We start from the raw sequence: 15,492 nt of genomic DNA, 5'->3' as shown, positions 1-15,492 counted from the left end.
GAATACTATTAGGCCTAGGATTATCAAACTTTGTCAACTAATACTTCTTGGGTAGACGGTATGTCGCGCACAAAAAGTAGTCGCTCTGATCTTTAATAAAGATGCTACAGCCAAATATGGAAAAATCCTGTCCGGCTCATAACTAGAAAACTATTAGACCTAGAGCTTTCAAACTTGGCAAAATATACATCTATGGTAGAAGGTGTGTCGCGGTCTATTTCAAGGTCACTGTGACCTTTAATTTAAGTAAATTTAAAAAAAAAAAAATAAGTCTTTTAAATTTTAAATTTCATAATCCTAAAAAATGTAAAAATATAGTTGTATCCTTATTAAAAAATGTTAAATTAAGTAAAAACTTATTTTTTCATATTCATATACTTTACAGCAATCTGTAACAACTGTTAATGTTTTGAGAGGAATTCAGTTTGTCCCATGGGCATAATTATCAAGCACTGGTCAAGAAGAATTTTGATAGCAGAAATTTGCACGTCAAATTAGAGAGAAATTAATGAGTTTATTGTAAAGCAAGAGCATCTTTAGATCTGATCATGCAGCTGTGTTATCTTAATTTATCTCTTGGGGGTTGGGTAAAAAGAAATGGCCTCATAGTTGCTTGTGTTAATTAAGAGTTCTTGATGGCTATAGTTCAGATAAAGATCTTTCAATTGGTGTAATGTAATTAAAACAAATTGATGTTTTAGTGTATGATTAAAACTAAATTAGTATTTTATAATATAATTAAAACTAATTGTATATGTGTTCATTGAAAAAAAAATTACATTTCAGTTTTTATATATTTGCAATAAATAGCAGTCATGACTCACTTAGAATTTTATAGTCTAAAGAATAATTTATTTTTGATTTTTTATTAGACTGTAGCATTTCCATTATTTCATAAAATATGCAATAAACAATTTAAAGCTGCAGATGGATATTTGTTAAGCTCTAACACAGCCAGTTTAGAATTATATGATGTATTATTTGTTATAATTAATCCCTACACTGTAAGTCTCTTAGAGATGTATGTACAATTATTTTAAACATGATAAGAAATGGAAATTAGATCATCGAAATCTGCATGTGTCACTCTGTTAAACAAGGTTACCTGATTTTCTTGCACCCCAACCAATTTATGATTATTGAACAATATTTGACGGGCGTATCATGCTGTGGCGGGGCACTTTATCGACAGAGTTATGCCCCTTAGACTTGGAAAAAATTTCAATTATTTGCAGTTTCCGTTCATTTACTTTGCAACAGTTGTACATACTGAAATTTTACTGATATTCTACATGAATATCTAAGTCAAGTTCTGTTTTGGGTACAATACGTTGTATTTCCATTAGTGAACTCTTCAGAATTAGAGGTGCGTTTGGTCGTCTGACTGGGACAGCATGGCATTGCGGATAATACAAAACATATTGCCATTATCAATCCAATTTTAAATGTTAAGTGCATTTGTCATTCTAACTAAAGAATAGAAGAATTAAAAGACATATGTAAAAGAGCGAAAACCCTAACTTTATTGTCCATTTATAAAAATACGACATTTCTGAGGTATGTGTATTTACTTTAAATGTACCATTACAATAAATAGATACATACGATCACCAATAGATGTAAATTAATATCTTTGTCATCTCTACTCTTGATTTAAATAAAGTCCACAACAATGAAATATTTCACTTGTATTTTGTTAGGACTTGTTCATCGACATTCAACGTGTTCTTTACATTTTTATGTTACGTTTGTCCCAGAAATCCCGTGAGATTTGTAATTCTCTGACTTTTTCACAAAAGAGCGCACTAAGAACTATAACTCTTCAATAGTGGAAATAGAACGTATTGCACCAATTTTGACAGAGTTATGTCCCTTAGACTTAGAAAAATTCCAATTATTTGCAGTTTTCGTTCATTTTCTTTGTAGAGGTTGCACATACTGAGATGAAATTTGGTACACAGATTTATTAATTAAATGTCTTTGTCAAGTTTTGTTTTGGGTACAATCGCGCCATTTTTGACAGTGTTATGCCCTTTTGGACTTAGAAAAATTTCAATTTAGGGGGAAGGGGGCATAAGTGTTTTACAAACATCTCTTGTTATGAGAGAGGAAAAGTAATTTCAAATCCTCTAAAATTGGAATTACTTTCAAATTTAGCACCAGGGACCTATATATAAACAATATATACATTAGTATATACATGATATAGGTCCCTGTTAGCACAAACCGAAAAGGCTTTTTTTTAAAAATGCAGACTTACCATAATTCAGGTCAATGCTGGACAATGAAACCAATGTTCTTATTTAACATGTCAATTTAATCAATAATTTTTCATCATTGTAAGTAAATAATTCAGTAAAGCCTTTTTTTAAATAGAAGAATTATCAATACATGTACACAAATGACCAGATTTTTACATCTTGGGTGTTGGCAAGTATGGTCCTAATACTCTTTTACTGGGGTACTGACTAGTGACTACACATTAAAACCTGTTCTCAAGCTGTTCAGTTGGACCATATGAATTGAATGCTTTTATTTCATAAATGCTGAAATCGTGATATTTTATCTAGATATACATGTACAGCTAAGCTGTATAATTATTTCACGGTGTCACTGCCATATCTAAAGCGCGGCGCCATTGTGGCCCTTCAGGCCTTCGATTATATATTTGCAACAAATTGCAGTCATGTCTCACTTAGAATTTTATAGTCTAAAGAATAATTTATTTTTGATTTTTTTTATTAGACTGTAGCATTTCCATTATTCCATAAAATATGCAATGAACAATTTAAAGTTGCAGATGGATATTTGTTCAGTTCTAACACAGCCAGTTTAGAATTATATGATGTATTATTTGTTATAATTAATCCCTACACTTTAAGTCTCTTAGAGATGTATGTACAATATTTTAAACATGATAAGAAATGGAAATTAGATCATTGAAATCTGTGTCAATCTGTTAATCAAGGTTATCTGATTAATTCTTACACCTTAACCAATTTATGATTATTGAACAATGTATTTGACGGGCGTATCATGCTGTGGCGGGGCACTTTATTTGTATTCTCCTCCTTGACAATTTTAGGTGTGTTTTTGATGGTAGCGGGGGGCATCATTGCTGGCATTATTTTAATTGTGATTGAGATAGCATACAAGAGACACAGAGGACTGAAGGACAAAGAGTTGGAGCTGGCCAGAAATGCTGCGGACCGCTGGAGGGGGAACATTGAGGTAACCCACACAGACTCAGTAGAATGGCTTGTTAATCAGTATACCCAGAAATTGTTTGAAATATTTGAAACAAAGAATTTGCTTTGGATTGTATGATTCACAACTTTGAAGAAGTTGTACAATGTAGTGAGATTTACTGACTAAAAGAACATTGTGTAATATTACCTTATCTCTAATATTGAACAGCATTTTGAGAATGCCAATTCCAGATAAAGTGAATGTTACTGATTGAAATGTAGCATGAAAACAGAATGGTTTGACAAATCCTTCATTAAATAAATGTCATATTACAGTCCCTGAAACATTCTACTTTCCCATTTTTCCGTTCGCTCACCATTCGTTCAGCGTGCGTTCACCATTCGCTCTCCGTTCACAGTATTGCATTCACCGTTCACCGTTCACCGTTAGCTCTTCGTTCCGTTTACTTTGCGTTCACCTTGCTTTAACCGTTCACTTATCGTTCAGTCTTCATTGTCATTCGGAACTCCGAAGTGAAAGGACTTATCTTTTTGATGGTAAGGATTTACATGTTTATTAATTAAATAAATTAGATATCGTGATTAAAGAATAATTATTTCATTGCAAAAATTATCTATAATATTTATATTTCTATTATTATAATTTAGCTGTTACTTTATTCATGAATTTTCCATGGAAAATAATACATTAAGTACCTACATGTTTGTAGACCGATGCTAAAATATTAAATTTAAAAAAAGGGCAGTGTACAAATGCTTTGCGCACAGCAACGATTTGTTGCAATGTTAAAGATGACAAATCATTAATGAATGTATAATAATCAATCCAAGTCTTTTACAAGACAAGAAAACACAAAAAAATTATTTCTACAGCAACAAGTATTTTAAACTACACGTAGGTCTCAGAATTATGAACAGTACTGCAAATATTCACTGAGTTAAATATCTTTAGAGCTTATTAAATCAGTCTTAAAACCAACATCAAACAGTCCTTAAACAATAGTAATTTAGAATACACTTGTGCCGACAGTAGTATTTTAAATTGACAGGGAATATGTTTCAAACTCGATTTAAAACTTAATCCTTTCAAGTATATATTCCCATTATTAATTTTTTTTTTTCTGCAGGAATGCAAAAATCAGATCTTGAAATGATAGGGAAAAATATTAAAACTTCTTGGAAATATTAAGTGACTGCCTTCGGCATGTTCAGTGAAACGTGATTTCCATACCTCCACTGTGTCGAATGACATTGATTGATAGGACAAACACACCTGGACTTCCTGTAAACTGTGTGAACTTGATGACAGAAAATAAAAGCCAATGATTACTGTCAAATGGATTTGTTAATCTAAAAAAATTGATTACCTTTTCTGCTTGGAATATTTAGGAGAAATAATAAGAATTTTTATTTAATGCATCAGATATCTGAGAATTGAGGGGGTCTCTCTCTCTCTCTCTCTCTCTCTCTCTCGTACATTTCTCTGTTTAGTAAAAACTATGACAGCATATTACTACTTAATTAGTTTTGAAAATTTAATCTATTACAAATAATTATTGAATGCCTCTTCATTTCCATCATCCTGCGGAGTATAATCACGGCCTGGAAATGTATACACATACATGTAGAAGTTAGCTAAAATAATCATCATAAAAGAATACAAAAGACACATAACTAAGAATATTTTGCATTAGAATTTTAAAAAACGAGAGGTTTTATGCAATACGTCAACAGACAATTGTGAATAAAAAAAATCCGTTATTTTACTCTGAGTTGCCTTGGCATGAAAATACATGTCTGGTTGATTCAACCGCGTACAATGTAATTAATTCATTCTATGAATAGTAGTTTTATCTTCTAAAGTCCACATTATTTTTTTGTGAAAAGATAAGCATATTTACTATATACATAAATAGATTAATTTTATATTTAAACACGTGTTCGGTAACAAATACACATGTTTTACGGCAATTAAAATCATGTTATAAAACTATCAATTTAAATCATAGGTGAATATATGTGTAGAAAAAAAATGTTTTTATTATTTATTTATTTATCTACTGTGTATTTATATTAAAGCACCTGAAATTAGAATTATAGAATAATTTCAATGCAAGGAAAAGATTGGAGGCATTCCGAATAAATCGTTCATCTTGCGTTCACCGTTCGTTCACCGTTCACTTTGCGCTCGCGTTCGCGCTCCGTTCGCGCTCCGTTCGCGTTCTGTGTTCACCGTTCACACTTTGTTCACCAAGTTGCGTTCAGCGTTCGCACATCGTTCACTCACCGTTCGCTCTGCGTTCGTTAACTGTTCGTTCAGCGTTCGTTCACCGTTCAGGTGGGAAAGTAGGACATTTCAGGGACTGTAAGTGTATACAACTATGCTCATAATAACCAATGCATCAGTATCATAGTAAGTAACTTAACGATAACTCCTCATAATCACCAATGTATCATAAGCTAAAACCTTGTACTAGAACTTCAACATTTGAGCTAAATATAATGACAGTTATGAAAAAAAATGTTACATTAAAGCTGTGAGAAGAAGACGCAAATTTGGCAGCAAGCATGTATACAAGAGTGACTGTTAAAAGTTAATTCCCCCTAACAGTGGATGGCTTACTATTACATAGAGCAGTATTCACTCGGTATCACTGGAGTTTTAACTGTTGTCTGTACTAGCTTATACTGTAGGTTGAGAACTAGTGTCTCTGACCTTATGGTGTCAGCAGGCTCAAAGGTGTGTTTATTGTTATGATATCTGTATTTAAAGCCTGTGAGTTTCTTGTCTATGCAGTAATAAGATTCCAGCGCTTGTAACGTTTGATAACACGATTTGTCACATCAGCATGATTTGTGGTGCTTTGATGCTGTTTTCACAAGCATGGACTTGCAGAAGAAAAATTACAGGTGTATCAACAAGGTATTACTTTTACTAATATTTTTTTCTAGCCAACTAAAATGTTAATGATTTAATATGTTACAGTTCTTCTCAATCCTGGTACTATACAGCACTTTTTGACAGCTAGTTTGAAAGACAGATCTAAAATTAATGTATATTTTGGGTTTTGGTTTAACTAAACCAATGGCTTAAGTGATTTTTTCTGATCAAAGGGTGTCTATAGTGTCAATGTGTCTGTCATCTGTAAACTTTTTATAACCCCCGCAAACGAAGTTTGTGGGGGTATATAGGAATCACCTTGTCCGTCTGTCTAGCTGTCTGTCTGTCTGTCTAGCTGTCCATCCGTCCCTCTGTCTGTGCAAACGTGTCCGCTCCATATCTTTCTTACAGAGGGACATTAGAATCTACTACTCCACACAAAGATTGCCCATGACCTAAGGGTGTGTCATAACCTTGACCCAAGGTCATTTGGGGAAGTTCAAGGTCACCGGAAGAAAAATTTCATTATTCGTGTCCGGTCCATATCTTTCTTATGGATAAACTTGGTAGGTTCTCATTTCACACAAAGATTGCCCATAACCCAAGGGTGTGTCATGACCTTGACCCAAGGTCATTTGGGGAAGTTCAAGGTCACTGGTAGAAAAATTTCATAATTTGTGTCCGGTCCATATCTTTCTTATGGAAAAACTTACTTCTGAAAAACCTAGCGGGGGGTATTTTGTCCCGTTTGGACAGTTCTAGTTTTAATTCATTTTCTCAAGAATCATTCTGCCAATTATAAATCAAACTTGCAACAAAGTATCTTTCTATAAACTTTTCTGAGGATCATTGTTGAACTAAGTCACTCTGGATACATTATATCATTTATGTATTCTAAGATTATGCATGAAGTACAAGTATTTACATTGATTATATGCCAGTAGTTTAATAATTTTCTTTTAATATAAAGCGTCCATTACTTAATTAATCTTTTTTTTTTAATTCAATATCGTCAGTTCTAAAAACATTTATCAAAACTATATATATGTACAAACTCATAACTTTGAATTGAAAATGTTAACCGATTCTGACGAAAAGTCTTACCAACATGTAAGCAGTTCAATGTTAAATCTCTCTAAAATAACCTTGAAATATAAAACCTAGGTAGTACTTATAGACAAAACAACTTGTAAGCAAGTGTAAACAATAATTCAATAGATTCTTTTAAAATTCTTCATCTCTAGAACCACTGGACTAGAAAAGATAAAGAACTATATGCAGTAAATTACATATCTTTGCCACCACAAAAGTCAAATTTTGAAAAATTCTTGAAATACTGTAAAATCACATATTTTCTTGGAGTCAAATTTTCGTTGTTTGAGGGAAAAGTCTTGGTTCATGAGGATTTGATTTCATGGATGTAGAATTGTTGAGTAGTTAAGTATGTAACATTTTACATTTTGTGGTGGACATGAATTCGTTGGGCTCTTTATACTTCGAAAACAAGGAAAATTAAACCCCCACGAAAATTTGTGATTTCACAGTATTCTGAATTCTATAAATTGTATGAGAAATATCAATAACAGAACATATTATAGTTTCAAAGTAGTTTATTGACAATTTTTTTTTATGACGTCACAAACTATTACGATTTTATATCATTTTTAGCTCACCTGAGCTGAAGGCTCAAGTGACCTTTTCTGATCACATTTTGTCTGGCGTCCGTCTGTCTGTCCGTCCGTCTGCCTGTAAACTTTTCACATTTTCGACTTCTTCTCAAGAACTGCTGGGCCAATTTCAATCAAACTTGCCACAAAACTTCCTTGGGTGAAGGGAATTCAATTTTGTTCAAATGAAGGGCCACGCCCTCATTCAATTGGAGATATTGGGAATTGATGAAAATTTGGTGGCATGTTTTAAAAATCTTCTTCTCGAGAACCACTGTGCCAGCAAAGATGAAACTTATGGGGAAACATCCTCAGGTAGTGTAGATTCAAGTTTGTTCAAATCATGACCCCCGGGGGTAGGGCAGGGCCACAATGGCCGACCAAAGTTTTACATAGAAATATATAGGAAAATTCTTTAAAATCTTCTTCTCAAGAATAACAAAGCCATAATTGATCATATTTGATATAGAAGCATCCTCAAATTGTGTAGATTCAAGTTTTTTCAAATCACAACCCCCGGAGGTAGGGCGGGGCCACAATGGCCGACCAAAGTTTTACATAGAAATATATAGGAAAATTCTTTAAAAATCTTCTTCTCAAGAATAACAAAGCCATAATTGATCATATTTATATGGAAGCATCCTCAGGTAGTGTAGATTCAGGTTTGTTCAAATCATGACCCCCGGGGGTAGGGCGGGGCCACAATGGCCGACCAAAGTTTTACATAGAAATATTTAGAAAAATTCTTTAAAAATCATCTTCTCAAGAATAGCAAAGGCTTGATTGGCCATGGGACTACATTTGGATTTAAGTTTTTTAATAATAAACCAATTTCTACTTTTTCCTAGCCACAGTGCTCAGATTGGCCATGGGACTACATTTGGATTTAAACTTTTTAGTAGTAAACCAATTTCTACTTTTTCCTAGCCACAGTGCTCAGGTGAGTGATGTTGCCCATGGGCCTCTTGTTTAGAAAGAGGACAAAATGGACAAAATTTCAACAATTTTAGCTTTAAGGTAGGTCGCGGGTTTACTGCATAAAAATTCTTACGAGAAAACATATCCTGAAAATTTTATAAAATGTTCCTTAGACTTCACAGCGTATATTCTGCAATTTTTATTAATTTTGCCTACGTAGTTTTAATGCTATATTATTGTAAACGCGGTATTGTTGTTAGTACTTTTTTTACGTTTTACTATTGAAATATATGGGAAAATGACGTTTTAAGCCATTTTTGTGAAAATAGTTTCTTTTAAAAAGGTTGGATAATTTTTTAAAGACGTAGACGAATTAGTCAGGAATTTCAAAATATCAAGATGAGGTAAAATCAAAACTATTAATATAAAAAAATCAATCTGTCTTCTCGCTAGATTTTTTGCTAAATAATTTCAAAGTTTTCTTTTATACTGCTAAAATGTTGCGTTTATGGCGTTATTTACGTATATCTACAACGTCATCTGTTGAAGTTGAACGTAGTCACATTTACAGAACGAGTATAAATATCTTGACCTTTGGAATATGCAAGATTTAAAAAGTGACATAGATACAAAGTTTTATTTTATTTATCATTTAATTTATTGCGGAGACATATTGGGATGACTAGCAACTTATCGGTATTTTCACTAGTATTGTGAAATCCATACTCTGATCACTAAGTCAAAATGGAAGGTATAATCATTCCTCGTGCATGAGAATTAAACATACAGCGACAACAACGCGAGTGATAAAATATTTGTACCTTTATTTAAAAAGGAAATTCATGGTCAATAGGATTTCAGGCAGGGGACACAAAAATTTGATCACTTTTTTCGAAAACGAAAAGAAAAACATCCCGATACTGAGGAAATAACCGGGAGGAGGGGAGGGGGAGTACCTACAACGTTCTTTCTATGTTAGTCGCAAGCTATAGTATATGTCCCTAAATCTCAAACATTTGTTTCTTTCGAATTCTCTGAATCAAATTTCAATACCCAAAATGGAGAACACTTGCATTTAGCTTTTACACTTTGAACTTTTTGTTATAAAAAAAATTATACAGAAAAAAATGATACTTGTAAATTGTTTACAGTGACTTATAGGTCTTATAGGTGTTCGTATCAAATTGATTTTAAAATGCATTTCACAATTTATTAGCCAGCAAAACAATGTGAATATACGAGCTTCAAATACATAACAACCAAACAATTATGATAATGATGATGATAATTTTAAAAAACCTAGAAAATACATGTTATTAAATTTCACCTGTTTTTAATGATGAGGATTGATTCCATCCTGAAAAGTAAAGGCAAATTTTTGCCCCGGCTTTGATTGGCAGTCATGATGCAAAACGCATGTTCACCTGAGTTTCAAATAACGCGTGCGCACATACATCCCCCCCCCCCAAATTTTCCGCTAAGCAATTTTTATTCATTATAACTTTTTTTCTGCATACAATAACTTTTACGCTGATTTATTCTGATTGACTTTTACCAGTTTATAAATTATTTTTTTCATTTGGTTTTGTATTTAATTAGTCCTAAGATATTACAAATAATCACATCAGAATTTAGACTGAAATTTAATTATAAAACATGTACATGTACGAGGTTTACGTACAATAGCATGCACTTTGTATTAATCTACCCTGATACTTGATTCGCACAGACTTGAAGTCATTTGCAGAGAATTAAACGGCAAACAACGTGACGTTGCCTTTGTGACGTAACTGACGTCATAATCAAATGTGCACAAAACAACCGCTCGAATCGCCGAAATTGTGTACCAAAATTGATGACAAAAGCAAACCCGCGACCTACCTTAAAGATTATAGAGAGCAAGTTTTCTCAGGAACAATATTTACATATTTCAGACTGTTATGGATAATGGATATTATCATTGTACACATTATATCAAAATATTGAGCCTGATCAGACCTGCGCTCGGGTTGAATGAAATTTTAAAACCATTTTCTTTTTTCTTTTATAATTATTTACACCTGTGTGATATCGACTTTGAACTACTGTAGATCACTAAATTTTCGTGAGATAGTCATTGACTCTTGATTAGCGAGACAAAATTTTCGCGAATCGTGGTTATTGCTCTAGATAATCATAAGGAATGCTATTATACGCGAGAATTAAATTTTCGCGAGCACACTGTCTCACGTAATTACGCGAAAATAATGTTCTCGCAAATAAAAATGATTTACAGTACTTTGAACTATATATATTCTATTTTTATAAACATGGGTTCCTCACTTCTTAAATGTTAGACGTAATTTCTCTGTGACATCATAAAGGGTTTATGTGCAATCAATGCATCAACGTGTGGCTTTGAGTTTGAAAAATAAAACATTAAACACAATAAAATTATAATGAGGCAAATACATGTATAAAATCTACATGTATGAATAAGTCACAAATGTACCCGTATTTATATCCTTATAAATGTTTAAAGATGATATGCACATTATTTCTTAAATAAATTTTGAATAACAGAATTTAAATATAAAGAACAAAATCTATTAAAAATATTCTCCTTAGTAACAGGAAAGTTGATGATATTTATATGGAGGCATTCTTAGGCAGTGTAGTTTTTTTTTTATTTTTTGATAGTGATGCATGTGAGTTTTCAGGGGCCATAGTTAAAGAATAGAGTTTTATGAAGCTAGAGGTGTTGTGAGTATTGAGCTCACTAAATGATACCCCCTGCCTCTCCTATGGGTATATAAGTCCATGTTTTGCACTGGGAGACCTGAAACAAGTGTCAGATCAAAAAGTAAAGTAGATCACAATGGCGATAAAAAAAATCTGTGAAAGTTTCATTAGTTTAAAACTTCATTGAATGGTATAAGAGGAGATAAGAAATGAGTATCCCAAAGCGTAACAGACAGAGGGAAGGACATCCCAATCACTATATATACCCTGTCACCTTTAAGGGGGGGGGTATAATAAATAGAAATTTTACCGTACATTGACAAAAGTTTGTCCCCTTTCATTACTCACTCATAGAAATAAATAATTGAGGTAAAAATTAAGGCCCATGGGTGTGTTAAATTGTTATAAACAAAAATTTTGCCCTGTTTTGTAATATATCACTTTTGTTTTAATAATTCTTAATCAATATTTTGCTGAATGTATTACTTTAAAAAAATTCAAATTATAACATATATCTTTCTGAAATTTCAAGTTTTGTAAGACACATTAAGATGATATACATGTGTATATCATTTGTGATTTTTTAAGTATATTTTTGACTTTTGATTACAAGGGTATATATTATATACACCCATTTTCATTTAAAAATTTCCCTTTCAGAAAAGAAAATTGTTAAGAGAAACATGGCATTATATGAAGGCACTAAAAGATGATATAGCTGTGGCAGAGATTACAGAGGAAACCAAGAAGAGTACCTGATTTGTCCTGTTCACTATAGGGTTGAGGAGTATAAGGACAAGTAAAAGAGGTCACAGTCTGAATAGCCATTTTAAAGCACAAAGAAAATCCTGAATTTGTGAGAGAAATGTGATATACCTGCATGGCTGCCAAATTAATTCTGTTGTTGATATGTAAGATTAATATTTTTGGTTCAGTTTTGTTATTTTTGCAAAACCCTGCTCTAGTGTTAAATATTTCATCTCTAGAAACACTGCTGTTAATTCTGTAGTGACAGCTCTGAGGACTGGATGAGAACAGAATGGGAGCCTGTGGTTAGAAATGCCTAATTAATGAGGACCAATCATTAAGAAATCAAGTTAACGTTAATCTATGTCTCAAAATCTTATCTCATTTGTTGAATATAACAGTTAATAGTTAGAGGTCAAGAACTCCAATGAACCAGAGTATGTAAAGTTAAACACTCCTAGTAATAATGAGGGTCTGTAGTAAGGTTATCCAGTCATCCCTCATCATAAGTACTTTATCTGTAGTTAAGTATTCCAATCAAGCAGTATTTGTAGTTTAGTAACTAAGACAACCAGAATCTGTATGCAGTTCAGTATATTAGTCAACCAAAATTTCAGTTACATGACTGTATGCAATAATTTGTAGTGTAGTACTCCAGTTCAACTGTATCTGAGAGTACTCCTGTATACAATAATTTGTAGTGTAGTACTCCAGTTCAACTGTATCTGAGAGTACTCCTGTATACAATAATTTGTAGTGTAGTACTCCAGTTCAACTGTATCTGTAGAGTACTCCTGTATACAATAATTTGTAGTTTAGTACTCCAGTTTAACTGAATCTGTAGAGTACTCTTGTATGCAATAATTTGTAGTGTAGTACTCCAGTTTAACTGTATCTGTAGAGTTCTCCTGTATACAATAATTTGTAGTGTAGTACTCCAGTTCAACTGTATCTGTAGAGTACTCCTGTATACAATAATTTGTAGTGTAGTACTCCAGTTTAACTGTATCTGTAGAGTACTCCTGTATACAATAATTTGTAGTGTAGTACTCCAGTTTAACTGAATCTGTAGAGTACTCCTGTATACAATAATTTGTAGTGTAGTACTACAGTTTAACTGTATATGCATGTAGTTTAGTACTCTGGTTTACAAGAATTTGTTGTTAAGTACTCCAATTTATAGGAATCTGTTGTTTAGTACTCCGATTTATAGGAATCTGTTGTTAAGTACTCCATTTTATAGGAATCTGTTGTTAAGTACTCCAATTTATAGGAATCTGTTGTTAAGTACTCCATCTTATAGGAATCTGTTGTTAAGTACTCCAATTTATAGGAATCTGTTCTTAAGTACTCCAGTTTATAGGAATCTGTTGTTAAGTACTCTATTTTACAAGAATATGTAGTTAATTATTCAAATTTACAAGAATCTTTAGTTAGTATTCCAATTTACAAGAATATGTTGTAAAGTAATCTAGTTTACAAGAATCTGTAATTGATTACTCCAATTTACAAGAATCTGTAATGAAGTACTCTAGTTTACAAGAATCTGTAGTTAGTCTAGTTGATCAGAATTGTGAACTTCAGTTCTTTGGTAAATGAAAGATAATATATTATTATGAAAACCCCCTGTTGTTGTTGTTTTCCTTTGATGATATTTATTACAGAAATGTGTGTGAATAAAGTTGAGTTTCAATATGTAGTCTGTTGTTTTTTAATTTGTTAACTTAGTGTGTTTGATCAGAAAAAGAGTATGGGTTTATAAATTAATACAGGGTCTCTAGATTTTATCTTATTTCAATAAAATTGGGACACAGTCAGAATTAAAATCTTTTTATGCCCCTGTAATCCAAGATTTAGGGGTATATATTTTTTTTTTGGCCGACCGTCTGTCTAGCTGTTCGCAATAACTTGAACCTTGCTCATAACTTTTGATTTAGTGGAGCTATGACTTTCATATTTCACATGTATATTCTTCATGACAAGACCTTTATTTTGGTACCAACAAATTTGACCTTGAAGTTTGACACACCTCAAATTGCACAAAAATATTTAACTTTTACTTTGGTCATAATTTTTGAACAGTAGATACTAAGACTTTTTATACTTCACATATGTATTCTTTGTGTAAAGACTTTTAATTGGATACCAATTTCTCTGACCTTGACCTTGGAGATTAATGTACTTTACAAAAAAACTAACCTTTGCCATAGCTTTTGAACTATGTGGGCAAGGGCTTTCATACTTCACAAATGTAATATCTTGTGAGAAGACCTTTCATTGGATGCCAACATTTTTTACCTTTTGAACTTGACCTTGAAGTTTGACCTACTTTTAAAAACAAACTTTGACAATAACATTTGAAGGGTAAGAGACAGGGCTTTCATTTTTCACATATTTAATCCATGTGATGAAACCTTTCATGGGATACGAAGAACTTTGACTTTGACCTTTGAGTTTGATCTACTTTTTAAAAACTTGAGCCTTGGTCATAACTTTTGAACAGTTAAGGCTATGGCTGTTATACTTCACACATATAATCCTTGTGAGACCATTCTTTAGAAACCATCAACTTTGACACTGGAGTTTGACTTACCTTGCAAAAATTTATCCTTGGACATATTTCTTGAAAAGGTGTTGCTAGGCATTACAAATTTTACAGTTGTATTTCTTGTGAGAAGACCTTACTTTGGATACCATCAAATTTAGTTTGTATTTAAGAAAAGTTTAATCTTTGCTATGTTCCCATACGGGGGCATCAGTGTTTCACAAACACATCTTGTTAATATAGATTTTTAGCTTTTCCGAGTCAGAAGCTCAAAGAGCTTATGCTACATGACCATTTATTAAAACGTTATTAACTAAGGGCTGATATCATCAAATCTTGTCAATTAGGACTTCATATCATGTTGACTCAAAATTGGTAACAGAAAACTTCTTTTCTAATTTTTCTGGGATTTTTTTTTACTAATTAATTTAGCTGCAGATCTGTAGCTCTCCGAAAAAATATATTGATAGACCGGAGAGCTACAGTGCCACCCATTGAAAAAACTGTATATTTATTGCGCACAAAAAAGTGCGCTCGGTTCTCGATTTATTTCTCCATGTTTTTAAACTGTGATCTCAAAACATTACTAACCGTGTGTTCCGAACATATTCTTTCGCTGTTTCCACAACCAAACATTCCTCATAATTGTTGTTAATAGTCCTCCTGACCCTGATATTGTAATAATAGAACATTTCGCTTATTTATACTGCCATTTTGGTTTCAAAGATAATTCGGTCCAATATGCTTCGTTCAGATGTCAACTACGAGAGTACTTGACAGAGGAGAAAGGAATGTTTAAAATCT

At 32.5% G+C, this 15,492-nt stretch overlaps 1 protein-coding gene across 5 annotated transcripts in view; it reads left to right on the top strand.

Annotated features, from left to right (window-relative positions):
• Nucleotides 1-15,492, top strand: part of LOC134228393 (glutamate [NMDA] receptor subunit 1-like) — a 59,688-nt gene that overhangs the window by 33,051 nt on the left and 11,145 nt on the right. For 2 of the 5 annotated variants that reach the window (XM_062710042.1, XM_062710043.1), the window contains exon 17: nt 3,086-3,231. In XM_062710042.1, coding sequence (XP_062566026.1) covers nt 3,086-3,231 — 146 coding nt within the window. Of the gene's footprint in view, nt 1-3,085; nt 3,232-12,056; nt 13,843-15,492 lie in introns of those variants that run through there. The other 3 variants (XR_009983986.1, XR_009983985.1, XM_062710044.1) reach the window with 3 other exon arrangements.

The sequence above is a fragment of the Saccostrea cucullata genome, unplaced genomic scaffold (assembly GCF_032062105.1).
Source record: "Saccostrea cucullata isolate Sc308-1 unplaced genomic scaffold, CSIRO_AGI_Scuc_v1 ctg2219, whole genome shotgun sequence".
NCBI lineage: Eukaryota > Metazoa > Mollusca > Bivalvia > Ostreida > Ostreidae > Saccostrea > Saccostrea cuccullata.
The sequence above is the reverse complement of the archived record's forward strand: the minus strand, read 5'-3'. Positions and strand labels throughout refer to the sequence as shown.